Source organism: Euleptes europaea, chromosome 4 (assembly GCF_029931775.1).
Source record: "Euleptes europaea isolate rEulEur1 chromosome 4, rEulEur1.hap1, whole genome shotgun sequence".
In the NCBI taxonomy this organism is placed as follows: Eukaryota; Metazoa; Chordata; class Lepidosauria; order Squamata; family Sphaerodactylidae; genus Euleptes; species Euleptes europaea.
In genome coordinates this window covers 114,797,687-114,811,506 of record NC_079315.1, presented here as the reverse complement: position 1 = coordinate 114,811,506, position 13,820 = coordinate 114,797,687, and the positions used below count along the sequence as shown (strand labels likewise).

Below are 13,820 nucleotides of genomic sequence, written 5' to 3'. Positions count from 1 at the left end.
GGTGGAGGCTAATCTGGTGAACCAGGTTGGTTTCTCCACTCCTGCACATGAAGCCAGCTGGGTGACCTTGGGCTAGTCACAGTTCTCTCAGAGCTCTCTCAGACCCACCTACCTCACAGAGTGCTTGTTGAGGGGAGGGGAAGGGAAGGTGATTGTAAGCTGGTTTGATTCTTCCTTAAGTGGTATAGAAAGTCGGCATGTAAAAACCAACTCTCCTTCTTCTTTCTCTGGACGAAAAGACTTCCTTTCTCCACCATCCTCCCAAGTCCTCCCCCCACCCCGCCCCGAACTCTGAAATAACCGACGGAGAGACTGTGCTTCTGTCACACTGTCAGCGGCAACTCACGCCCGTTTCTTTGGGAATGTCATTCCTTTCATCATCCCAGGGAACGACTGTGCACGATTCAATGGAGGCATGGGAAAACAGCATGCCGAGCATGGCCCATTGAGGCGGTCTGGGCAGTGCCTACACAACGCCTTCTTACAAAATGCTTTTTCTTTCCCGACATGGAGCCTGCTGGAACCAAAGGTCACCGTTGTAGCAAGCACAAAGCGAGAGAAGGGGAACAACCAGCATGATGAGAATCGTGTATTTTTTATAATTCCCCTTTATTTTTCCTCCCCAGCATGAGGAAACTTTGGCTACATGTACAAAAAGAAAATCACAATCGTAGGATGAAAACCCCCTATTTGCCTGCATCCACCCACCCGGCACATTTCTACAAAGAGGTCCTCATTTGCTTTCACGATGGGGACGTCTTGGACACAAAGCCGGCAATTGTAGCTCCCTCCGTTGAAACAAAAACGGAAGCGGGCTTAAGAACATAAGAAGAGCCCTGCTGGATCAGACCAGCGGTCCTTCTAGTCCAGCATCCGGTTTCACACAGCGGACAGCTGGTTACTCCGGAGGGCCAACAACAGAGCATAGAGGCTAAGGCCTTTGCATCCTGGCACTGGGATTCAGAGGTTTACTGCCTCTGAACATGGAGGCTCCCTTTAGTTACCATGGCTAGTAGCCACTGATAGACCTCTCCTCCATGGACCTGTCTAATCCCCCTTTAAAGCTGCGTAGGCCTGTGGCCACCACTATGCCAGTGAATTCCACATTTTAATCACATCACAGTGGACAACGGGCAAGCACTTCCACCACACCTCACTTCACCAACCAGGAACATGGCAAATATATCGTTTCGACCAGGTCTTAGATGCCCCAATAAGAGATCCTCTGCTAGAGATCCATAGCTCCATCTGGAATGTCACCCAGGGCCAGTCATTTTCTCTCAGCCTAATCTACCTCACTAGCTTGTTGGTTGTTGTGAGGATAAAATGTAAGAGGAGATGACCTGGAAAGTCGCCACAGAGTCAGGTTATATTTATTATTTTATTTATTTTTCAATAAATCTAGATCACTCAAAGTTCTAACTCAGTATGATCCAGGTTCATATGGATATTTTAAGAAAGTTATCTCCTTTGGGTTTTTTGGGCTCTGTGAATTGCAAGCCACTTGGGGACTTGTTCAGTTGTGAGTACCAGGTAAAAACAAACATACTCCACCCCACAGACACTACTACTACTACTATTGTAGCATCCAGCACACCAAAGGAATCGTATTGGGACACTAACCGAAACACAAAATCTGCTCGATTGATCTCCTGGCCGCATCTGCTGTTCTTCAGAATCCCTCCGTTCCCAACCACTGCACATTTCTTAAACTGGGAGCGATAGTATGGCATCTCCTAGTGCAAATAAATAAATAAATAAATAAATAAATAAATAAATAAATAAATAAAGAGGAATTAAATTAGCTGTGGCTACCTTTCAAACTGCTACCCTTTGCTTGCCTTGGAGGAAATCAAACCATGGACTGGTTCGCACGTGTACATGCAGGTTAGTTATTTGTACGTACACGCATGTACGTACAGGATAGTTATTCGTCATACCAGGATAATCAGGATAGTTATTCATACATACACACATGTATGTACAGAATAGTTATTTGTCGTACCAGGATAGTTATTTATATGTACACACATGTACGTACAGGATAGCTATTCGTCAGATGACGGTCACATAAAACAGCATCCTGGATCCACTTATTCCACCTTGAATAAATATGCCAGCGTATCTTTTCCCTTGTTAACGTATGAAGCAGCCTTATGCGGAATCAGACCATTGGTCCATCAAGGGCAGAATAATTTACACTGCAATGGTTTCCGCTCTTTTCTGCTCTCGTGCGCAAGATTACAAAGAGGGCATGTGGACCGGGAACACCGAATCTGATCCCTGTCCAGCACTTACCCCCAGAGTTCTGCCTCTGAAACCTCATCCTCAAGCGGGCTCAGAGCCAAACTACACGTTCAGGCCCATGGTGCGGTGACAGCAGGCAATTGTGTTGTGTGTCCCCCCCACACACACACACACCTTTTCAAGTGCCAGAACAGGCATAACACCCATTTGGCCCTCAGATACCAGAAATGCCAGCAACTGAGGAAAAGTTGGTAGGGGCTTTGAGTCCACCTGGCTCATGTGACACTTTGCCACTTTGAATGGCCAAAACTCCTTAAAGGTAAAGGTCCCCTGTGCAAGCACAGGGTCATTCCTGACCCATGGGGTGATGTCACATCCTGATGTTTCCTAGGCAAACTTTGTTTACGGGTTGGTTTGCCAGTGCCTTCCCCAGTCATCTTCCCTTTACCCCCAGCAAGCTGGGTACTCATTTGACCGACCTCGGGAGGATGGAAAGCTGAGTCAACTTTGAGCCAGCGACCTGAACCCGACTTCCATCGGGATCGAACTCAGGTCGTGAGCAGAGCTTGGACTGCAGTACTGCAGCTTACCACTCTGCGCCACGGGGCTCCTTAGACAACTGGATTAGATTGAACTTTGAAGACACGGGCCTGCCTTGACCACGTGTAGCTCAGGTCTAAGTGTAGGGTTGCCAGCTCCAGGTTGTGAAATGCCTGGAGATTTTGGGGTGGAGCCTGAGGAGGGTGTGGTTTTGGGAGGGACTTCAATGCCATATCCATCCTCCAAAGCAGCCATTTTCTCCAGGTCAACTGATCTCTATCGGCTGGATCTCAGTTGTATTAGCAGGAGATCTCCAGCCTCCACCTGGAGGCTGGCAACCCTAAGAGAGTCACCGTATCTACATGGGGGTAACAGATGCTGGGAGCATCTGTTGACCACAAGGAGAGGCCTTTGCTCAGTGGCAGAGGGACTGGTTTGCACACCCAAGTCCCACGTTCTACAGTAGTAGAAAAGAGCAAGAGTCCAGTAGCACTTTAAAGACTAACACATTTTCAGCTCACTTCTAGAAAAGTCTCAACAGCTCACTTCTAGAAATGTCTAAAAGTGAGCTGTGACTCACGAAAGCTCATACCCTACCAGAAACTGTGTTAGAAGAAAAAGAGCTGGTTTTTGTATGCCGACTTTCTCTACCACTTAAGGAAGAATAAAACCGGCTTACAATCACCTTTCCTTCCCCTCCCCACAACAGACACCCTGTGAGGCAGGTGGGGCTGAGAGCGTGTGACTAGCCCAAGGTCACCCAGCTGGCTTCGTGTGTAGAAGTGGGGAAACAAATCCAGTTCACCAGATTAGCCTCCGTTGCTCATGTGGAGGAGTGGGGAATCAAATCTGGTTCTCCAGATCAGAGTCCACTGCTCCAAACCACCGCCTTTAATCTTTAAGGTGCTACTGGACTACCCATCACGTTCTACAGTGGTTAGAGTGTTGGACCGGGGTCTGGGAGACCTGGGTTCGAATCCCCACTCTGCCTCGGAAGCTCTCTGGGTGACCTTGGGCCAGTCACACCCGCTCAGCCTAGCCTACCTCACAGGGTTGTTGTGAGGATAAAAGGGGAGGAGAACTACGTAAGGAAATTTGAATCCCCATGAGGCGAGGTATAACAAACACATCCCCGGTGTATATAGCAGTGCAGGGATGGGAAAGACCTTTCGCTGCCCGAGACCTTGGAGAGTTGCTGACACTCCTGGGCGGAGAAGGCCCGATGATCTGACTCAGTGTCTCCTTATAGCAGCTGGGGTCCCGTGGAAACGGCTTGCTTATGTAAGCCTACAAACGCAGCTATTAGCACATGCATATTTGATGAGTCATTTCACAGCAGAAAACAAAAATACATCCAAAGGAAACGGTGATGTGAAATATATATATAGGGGGAGGACAAATTTTTAGAGCACAGCTGTACGGCACGCAGAAAATAGGATGCCCCCTGAAAATCAGAGGTATCTCAGAAGGCAAATTGTGATAAAAACTTTGCTGCCAACTTGGAAGGCTTGAAGAGGGGACATGTTCATGGAAGGGAGGGCTAGTCATGGCTACTAGTCAAAATGGATACTAGTCATGCTGCATACCTATTCTGTCCAGGATCAGAGGAGCACGCCTGCTATATAAGGTGCTGTGGAATGCAGGCAGGACAATGCTGCTGCAGTCGTCTTGTTTGTGGGCTTCCTAGAGGCACCTGGCTGGCCACTGTGTGAACACACTGCTGGACTTCATGGGCCTTGGTCTAATCCAGCAGGGCCTTTCTTCTGTTCCTATGTTCTAGGCTAGTCTGATCTGGTCAGACTTCGGAAGCTAAGCAGGGACTGCCCTGGTTAATACTTGGATGTGAGACCACCAAGGAAGCCCAAGGTTGCTGTACAGAGGCAGGCAATGGTGAACCGGCTCTGCTTGTCTCTTTCCTTTAAAACCCTATGGAGGTGCCATAGGTTGGCTGTGACTTAACAGCAGTTCTGCTAGCTCCGTGTTATCAGGCATCAGCCGTTTGCTTGCTATGCTCCAGGAACAATTCTTCTCCAAACATCCCCTCCCCAAAGTGGGTTAGGCAGATCGGTACTTTTCTATATAAAGGTAGTATTTCCATGACCTGCAACGCTATATATAGAATCACAGAATCATAGAGTTGGAAGGGACCACCAGGGTCATCTAGTCCAACCCCCTGCACAGTGCAGCAAATTCACAACTACCTTCCCCCCACACCCCCAGTGACCCCTACTCCATGCTCAGAAGATGGCCAAGATGCTCTCCCTCTCATCATCTGCCTAAGGTCATAGAATCAGCATTGCTGACAGATGCCCATCTAGCCTCTGCTTAAAAACCTCCAGGGAAGGAGAGCCCACCACCTCCCGAGGAAGCCTGTTCCACTGAGGAACCGCTCTAACTGTTAGAAAATTCTTCCTAATGTCTAGATGGAAACTCTTTCGATTTAATTTCAACCCGTTGGTTCTGGTCCGACCTTTTGGAGCAACAGAAAACAAATATAAACTGCACTGCCTATCAGCGGCTATACTGGAATGTGGCAGTATTGAGGCAGGGCAGCATTTCAAAAGAGAAACACTTGCGAAAGGGGGCCGCCAAACACTTAGCTATGGATGCTGTCGCGCAATCTTGGGAATTCATTTGAAATGACGGGACATGCTGCACCTTTGGAAACATCCTGAATATTTCTTGGTTAATGTGAAAGATCCCACTGCTATCGACTTCATACTTCAGTTTTGTCCCCAACGGAGTGTTCTTCTGAGTGGTGAAGATGAAGGCAGGAGCGTTACAACACCTGGACAGAGTAGACCTGGGGAAGGATCGAGAGGACAGCGTGAATCGACAGCTCAAATTGTGAAGATGCTCCCAATCCAGTCTACCACTGAGTAACAATGGAGTTCAGTTCTGCGCATGTTTTGCGCCCTCTAATGGTCTATTCGATATCACACAACTTTATGTCCAGCATATCGCCCTGCAGATTTAAACTGCAGGTTTTTATGGGGGACATAAGCCTGTGTGATATCGAATTGACCACTAGAGGGAGCAAAACACGTGCAGAACAGGAAAAAACACCCCAAAAGAAACATGAACTTACAAGCAAGGAAAATGAGAACGCAGAAAAGCCCAATAACAATTAGTTTCATTTTATTTATTTACGTTATTTATCATCCGCCTTTCTCACCAAGGGTCAAGGAGGATTACAGAGTGTACAAGGCGCTTTCACACATGCTGAATAATGTACTTTCAATCCACATTCAATGCACTTTACCGATCGCTTGCAAGTGGATCCGGCCATTTCACACAGTAAAATCCAGTTGCAAAGTGCACTGAAAATGGATTGAAACTGCATTATTCAGTGTGTGTGAAAGTCAACTGCAATCAATAGGATGAGACATCCAATAAGCAGTGTGATTGGACTAGGAATGCAGAAATGTGAAACAAAGCATTTGCTCTTTCAGTGGAATTCACACGCACCACCGGTTGGCTGTAATGATTACAACAGCCCTGAAGGGCTGGCCAGTATCATTATTATCCCAATTCTGCAGAAGGGGGGTGGGAAGAAGCCAAAAAGAGAACAGCTTCCCTAAAGCCACTTTGTTTAAATCTCATAATGGCCAGAAAATTCACAAACAACTTCCTGGATCACAGCTCGGTTTTCTTAGTTGCTGTTGGGGATATACGGTCCCGTTCTCCTTCCTGAGTTGGTTGCCTCTTTGAAAGGGGAACAGAACCACTCCTAGCTTCTAAAGCCCCCTCCTATTCCTCAACAGATTACGGGAGCAATCTTAAACAGGGCTACTCAGAAGTAAGCCCAATGTTATTAAGTGGGGCTTACTCCCAGGAAAAATGAGCTCCGTGGCACAGAGTGGTAAGCTGCAGTACTGCAGTCCAAACTCTGCTCACGACCTGAGTTTGATCCCGGCAGAAGTCGGGTTCAGGTAGGCGGCTCAAGGTTGACTCAGCCTTCCATCCTTCCGAGGTTGGTCAAATGAGTACCCAGCTTGCTGGGGGTAAAGGGAAGATGACTGGGGAAGGCACTGGCAAACCACCCCGCAAACCAAGTCTGCCTTGGAAACGTCGGGATGTGACGTCACCCCATGGGTCAGGAATGACCCGGTGCTTGCACAGGGGACTACCTTTACCTACTCCCAGGAAAGCGCTCTCAGGACTGCAACCTGAAGTGCATAATTAAGTCTCTCTTTTCCCCCCTCCCAACAGGCAGGCAGTGTAACCTGGCCTATTTGGGTTACTGCCATCGCCTAAGGTTTCTGTTTCTTTACCCCCGAAGGTACCCTCAAGTATACCTTGGCAGAGCTTGGTATAGTGTAGCAATTAATATAGTTGAGTGCTAAACACAGGGATTGGCTCAAGAAATTACTTTCTGAAGATTTGAAGAACAGAACATTGCAACTGAACGTATATTAAGCCAAGACAAATACTACAAGGGAAAGTAACAATACACAAATTTTCTCTATTGTTTTTATATACACCTTGTTAAAATATAGTCATAGTCCTATCACCATTGCATGTGTACCCACCACGATACACTTGCTTTGGCTGTTCTGGCAACCAAGCCTCTTTTTTCCCCCATCAGTTCACAGCAGACCTATGGCAACCCAGTAGGGTTTTCAAGGCAGGAGACATTCAGAGGCGGTTTGCCATCGCCTGCCTCTGCGTCACACCCCTGGTATTCCTTGGAGGTCTCCCATCCAAAAACTTGCCAGGACCGAGGCTGAGAGTGTGTGACTGGCCCAAGGTCACCCAGCAAGTTTCTATGGCAGAGTGGGGATTCGAACCCGGATTTCCCAGATCCTGGTCTGACACCTTAACCACTACACCACGCTGGCTCTCAACCAAGGCGGTTACCGCACTTTGTATTCCCAGAAATGTATTAAGAGTTTGAAAATGTTATAAAAAACATCGCTTTAAAAGGGTTTTTGGATACCACGGCTTATAAATGGTTGGAAGACGTCTTCACAGATAAAGGGGCCAAACAAAGTGCGAACAGTATTTTTTATAACATTTTAAAACTCTTAATACATCGCTGGGAATACAAGTGTGGTAACCCCCCAAGTCTGTTTTTGAAGGCATTAAAAAAAAAAAAACTCCCTGCAAACTGAAAGCCAACAAGGTGGGCAAGGATTTATCCCAGTGGATAATTTTCTATTTGCGGGCATTTTTAAAAAATCTGAAACGGCATTTACAGTCGCGTTCTCTGATATGATAGGGTCTGTTCTCCCCCCTCAGCATCCTGCCTGCTTATTCCCTCTTCATTCCCACCCACACCATAGTTGTATCACCAAACTGCAAGAATGGGATCCAACGGTGGAATGTTCTCTCTTGGGGAAAAGGCTAGCATCTCAGGGAGAAAGCTAGGATTGAACCTTCCTCCCTGAGACATTAGCTTTCTAGGTGCATGGAATGTGTTTCTGTGGAGGAGTATTTAGTCACGTCAGCCAAGGGCCCAGGTACAAGTTTACCAACTTAGTGGCAAGAAAACTACACTTGCTGAAACCTCACTGGTTTGAGTCCCATCTTACTTGAAGAGCTTGGCTTCGGTGACATTCATCTCCCATTTGCACATCTGTAGGTTCCTCCACCTTTCAAACAGTTCTGTCTGCTTCACCCTAAAAGCAGGGAAGGAGAATGGGGTTGGAGGAAAGAAAAAGGGACTAGATATTTATGGATCCTGCAATGAGGTGCTCACATATATGCACTCAAGAAGCAGCAGCAGCGGCAAAAGAGTTGGTTTTTATATGCCGATTTTCTCTACCTTTTAAAGAGAATCAAACCGCCTTACAATCTCCTTCCCCTTCCCACAACAGGCACCTTGTGAGGTAGGTGGGGCTGAGAGAGTTTGGAGAGAACTGTAACCAGCCCAAGGTCACCCAGCAGGCTTCATGTGGAAGAGCAGGGAATCAAACCGGTTCACCAGATCAGAGTCTGCTGCTCTTAACTACTATACCATGCTGGCTCTCAAACATGCACACCTGGGGCCCTTGTGAAATACTCACTGCCCACTCCCAACCGACCATGACAATAGGCATTTTGGTTGCCCATAAATTACATCAGCCAACGTACACCATACCTTTAATAAAAATAAACAAGAGTCTATGGCACCTTAAAGAATCTCAACTTTTAATTAATGTACTTATTTAATTCATTTATACCCCACCTTTCTCCCTAATGGGGACCCAAAGCGGCTTGCGTCATTCTCCTCTCCTTTACTGTATCCTCACAACAACCCTGCGAGGTAGGTTAGGCTGACAGCGTGTGACTGGCCCAAGGTCACCCAGCGAGCTTCCATGGCACAAGTGAGGATTCGAACCTGGGTCTCCCAGATACCAGTCCCACTCTAAACCACTATACCACACTGGCTCTGTTCTAGCACTAGAGTTTGCAGACGAGAGACCAATTCATCTGATGCATGTTTCAGCCATCTCTATAGTCCAGAAGGGAGAACCATTCAAAACCCTATAAGGAAATAACCTTTTTCGAATGGGTCACATCAGATTAGAAAATCACATGGCACACCTTTGTATATCCTGCTTTGCCTTGAATACAATGAGGCTCTTGGGGTCCTCCATGGAGAAGGGACAGTAATTATTCAAACGTGGCATGATTTAGGATTTCCCGTAAGTCACTGTTAAAGAATTAGGTCACTTTGTTGTTTAGACCACTGGAGCGTGTTAACTGGGAAATCTCCCGGAGGGAGAAAATAAGAACGCAGAGGAAAATGGATTCCAGAAAGAGAGCTGGGGGGAAAACAGGCAGCAAACTGGCCAAATTAGGGGGAGATTCTCAATGGGGAGGGATAGCAGGATGGCAGCTGAGCTGACTCAACATCCCTGGAAACCCACAGTGAGGGTGCTGATCCCAGCTGGGTTCAAGCCACAGAACAGTAGCCATGCTGCATGGGCTTATCCGGGCTGGCCCCGGGAAGTGACGAGAATCCCTTGCCTTGGGAGACAAAATATTTTGAGCTGGACTCGTACGAATCAATAATATTCAGCAGCCTTACTCTGACCCTGCAGCTACAAACGCTGAGGAACACCTGAACACGTGAAGCTGCCTTATACTGAATCAGGGCCTTGGTCCATCAAGGGGGAGGGGCTGTGGCTCAGTGGCAGGGCATCTGCTTGGCATGCAGAAGGCCCCAGGTTCAAACCCAGGCATCTCCAGTTAAAGGGACTAGAACATAAGAACATAAGAAAGGCCCTGCTGGGGCCCATCAAGTCCAGCAGTCTGTTCACACAGTGACCAACCAGGTGCCTCTAGGAAGCCCACAAACAAGACAACTGCAGCAGCATTGTCCTGCCTGTGTTCCACAGCACCTAATATAATAGGCATGCTCCTCTGATACTAGAGAGAATAGGTATGCAGCATGACTAATATCCATTCTAACTGACAGCCATGAATACCCCTTTCCTCCATGAATATGTCCACTCCCCTCTTAAAGCCCTCCAAGCTGGCAGCCATGGCCACATCCTGGGGCAGGGAGTTCCACAACTGAACTGTGCGTTGTGTGAAAAAATACTTCCTTTTATCTGTTTTTAATCTCTCGCCCTCCAGCTTTAGCAGATGACCCCGTGTTCTAGTATTATGGGAGAGGGAGAAAAACGTCTCCCTGTCCACTCTCTCCAAACCATGCATAATTTTATAGACCTCTATCATGTCTCCCCTCAGTCGCCTTCTTTCCAAGCTGAACAGCCCTAAGCGTCTTAACCGCTCCCCATAGGACAGTTGCTCTAGTCCCCTAATCATTTTGGTTGCTCTTTTCTGCACCTTCTCAAGCTCTGTAATATCCTTTTTTAGGTGTGGTGACCAGAACTGTACACAGTATTCCAAGTGTGGTCTCACCATAGATTTGTACAAGGGCAGTTTGATATCAGCAGTTTTATTCTCTATTCCTCGTCTAATTATGGCCAGCATGGAATTTGCCTTTTTTACAGCAGCCGCACACTGGGTTGACATCTTCAATGAGCTATCCACTACCACCCCAAGATCCCTTTCTTGGTCTGTCGCTGCCAGCACAGATCCCATCAGTGTATATGTGAAGCTGGGATTTTATGTCCCAATATGCATCACTTTACACTTACTCACATTGAATCTCATTTGCCATTTTAATGCCAATTTTTGCAGCATGCAGAGCTTCTTCTGGAGCTCTTCACAGTCCGATTTTGTTTTAACCACCCTAAATAATTTGGTGTCATCTGCAAACTTGGCTACTTCACTGTTTAACCCCAACTCCAGGTCATTGATGAACAGGTTGAAAAGCACCGGTCCCAACACAGATCCCTGAGGCACCCCACTGCTCACATCCCGCCATTGGGAGAACTGACCATTGATTCCTACTCTCTGCTTCCTATTTTTCAGCCAGCTCTCAATCCATAAGAGGACTTGTCCTCTTATCCCGTGACTATGAAGTTTGCTTAGCAGTCTTTGGTGGGGGACTTTGGCAAAAGCTTTTTGGAAATCCAAATACACAATATCCACAGGCTCATTCCTGTCCACATGCTTATTGACGCTTTCAAAAAACTCTAATAGGTTAGTGAGACAGGACCTACCCTTACAGAAGCCATGTTGGGTTTTGCCCAGCAGACCCTGCCCTTCTATATGCTTGACAATTCTACCTTTAATAATGCTTTCCACTAATTTACCTGGAACAGACGTTAAGCTAACTGGCCTGTAATTTCCTGGGTCCCCCCTGGGACCTTTTTTATAAATGGGTGTTACATTGGCCATTCTCCAGTCCTCTGGTACAGAGGTTGATCGAAGGGACATATTACATATCTTTGTTAGAAGTTCAGCAATTTCCCATTTGAGTTCTTGAAGAACTGTAGGATGAATACCGTCTGGTCCCTGTGACTTGTTCGTCTAGACGTTCTAGGACTTCCTGCCTTGTTACCACTAGTTGCCTCGGTTCCTCATTTTCCCCTCTCCAAAATCTCTGTTCAGGAGAAGGAATCTGCCCTGTATCTTCAACAGTGAAGACAGATGAGAAGAATTCATTTAGTTTTTCAGCAATCGCTTTATCCTCCCTTAGAGTTCCTTTACTCCCATTGTCATCCAATGGTCCAACCGCTTCCCTAGCTGGTTTCCTAATCCTAATATACTTAAAGAATTTCTTATTGTTTGTTTTGATGTGTTTAGCAATATGCCCCTCAAAATCTTCTTTTGCATCTCTAATTATCTGCTTGCATTTCCTTTGTGCAAGTTTGTGTTTGCTTCTGCTCGCCTCGTTTGGGCAACTCTTCCAGTCTCTGAAGGAAGACTTTTTTCCTCTAATTGCTTCCTTCACCTTACCCGTTAGCCATGGTGGTGACCTCTTGGACTTATTACTACCTTTCCTGACCTGCGGTATACAAGCTAGCTGAGCCTCTAGTAATGTGGACTTGAGTAACCCCCAAGCCTTTTCAAGAGATTTAACCTCCTAACTGTTCCTTTCAACTTCCTCTTTACCAGTTTTCTCATTTTAGAGAAGTTCCCTCTTTTAAAGTCAAAGGTAATTGTGTGAAATTTCCCAGTCACTTTCCCACTTACCTATAAATTAAATTTGATGCCATTGTGATCACTATTGCCAACTGGCTCAACTACATCCACATCCCGCACTAAATCACTGGCAACACCACAGAGTATTAAATCCAGGATCGCCTCCCCTCTGGTTGGGTCTATGACCAACTGTTCGAGGGCACAGTCATTTAGGATGTCTAAAAATTTTATCTCTTTGGCTTGACTGGAGCATACATTTATCCAATCAATATGAGGGAAGTTGAAGTCTCCCATTATTAGTACTTCATTACCTTTACATGCTTCCCTAATTTCATTCTCCATCTCAAGATCACCCTGAGCCATTTGGTCAGGGGGCCGATAGAACGTCCCCAGTACTAAATCTCCTTTGGGGCCCAGAATTGTCACCCATAAGGATTCTGTGGATGAGTGTGCCCTTTTTATGGTCTCTAGCTTATTAGACACTATGCCTTCCTTGATGTACATAGCAACACCCCCTCCAATACGCCCTTCCCTGTCATTTCTATACAGTTTGTAACCAAGGATGACTGTATCCCACTGGTTCTCTCCCCTCCACCAGGTTTCTGTAATGCTCACTATATCTATGTTTTCCCTTAAAACCATGCACTCTAATTCCCCCATTTTTGCTTGGAGGCTTCTAGCATTAGCATAGAAACACCTCCACACTGTTTCTCTCTTTCGACTTGCCTGGCATGTGCCTTTGGGCATCTTTAAGTGGCTATCCATCATTTTTTCCCCATTCCCTTTCATGTTCAAGTAATTCCCGTGTGGGCAATCTGAAGCAATTTTCCCTTTGTCCATGTGCACTGAGTTTGCCCGAACCGGATGCTTCTCAGCTCCTGTCGGCTTTCCCCCCAGGTTCAGTTTAAAAACTGCTCTGCCGCCTTTTTTATATTACGCGCCAGCAGTTTGGTTCCATCCTGGTTCAAGTGGAGCCCATCCCTTTTGTATAGGCCCGGCTTGTCCCAAAATGTTGCCCAGTTCCTTACAAATCTAAAGCCCTCTTCCCTGCACCACCGTCTCATCCAAACATTGAGACTCACCAACTGTGCCTGCCTAACTGGTCTGCACGTGGAACAGGTAGCATTTCTGAAAAAGCTACCTTGGAGGTCCTGGCTTTTAGTCTCCTGCCTAGCAACCTAAATTTGGATTCCAAGACCTCCGGACTACATTTCCCCACGTCGTTGGTGCCAACATGCACCACAACCACTGGCTCCTCCCCAGCATTACCTACCAGACTACCTATATGACGGGTAATGTCCGCAACCTTCGCACCAGGCAGGCAAGTCACCATGCGGTCCATGCACCCACCAGAAACCCAGCTATCTACATTCCTAAGGATTGAATCCCCCACTGCAAGAAGCCCCCCCTCCCCTCTGAGGCATATTCTCGGTACGAGAGGATGTCTGTTCATCCACCAAGGAAGAGGTCCCTTCTAAGGAACCACATTCCCCTTGGGACTGGGATGTGACTATTTCATCCCCGGAGTCCTTAGTCACCTCTCTCTC

At 46.9% G+C, this 13,820-nt stretch overlaps 1 protein-coding gene across 2 annotated transcripts in view; it reads right to left on the bottom strand.

Annotated features, from left to right (window-relative positions):
- Window positions 1-13,820, bottom strand: part of ST8SIA5 (ST8 alpha-N-acetyl-neuraminide alpha-2,8-sialyltransferase 5) — a 51,889-nt gene that overhangs the window by 3,683 nt on the left and 34,386 nt on the right. For both annotated transcript variants that reach the window (XM_056848856.1, XM_056848857.1), the window contains 3 exons: window positions 8,322-8,408; window positions 5,446-5,590; window positions 1,624-1,736 (listed from right to left, as the gene is read on the bottom strand). In XM_056848856.1, the coding sequence (XP_056704834.1) occupies window positions 1,624-1,736; window positions 5,446-5,590; window positions 8,322-8,408 (345 nt within the window). The remainder of the gene's footprint in view (window positions 1-1,623; window positions 1,737-5,445; window positions 5,591-8,321; window positions 8,409-13,820) is intronic.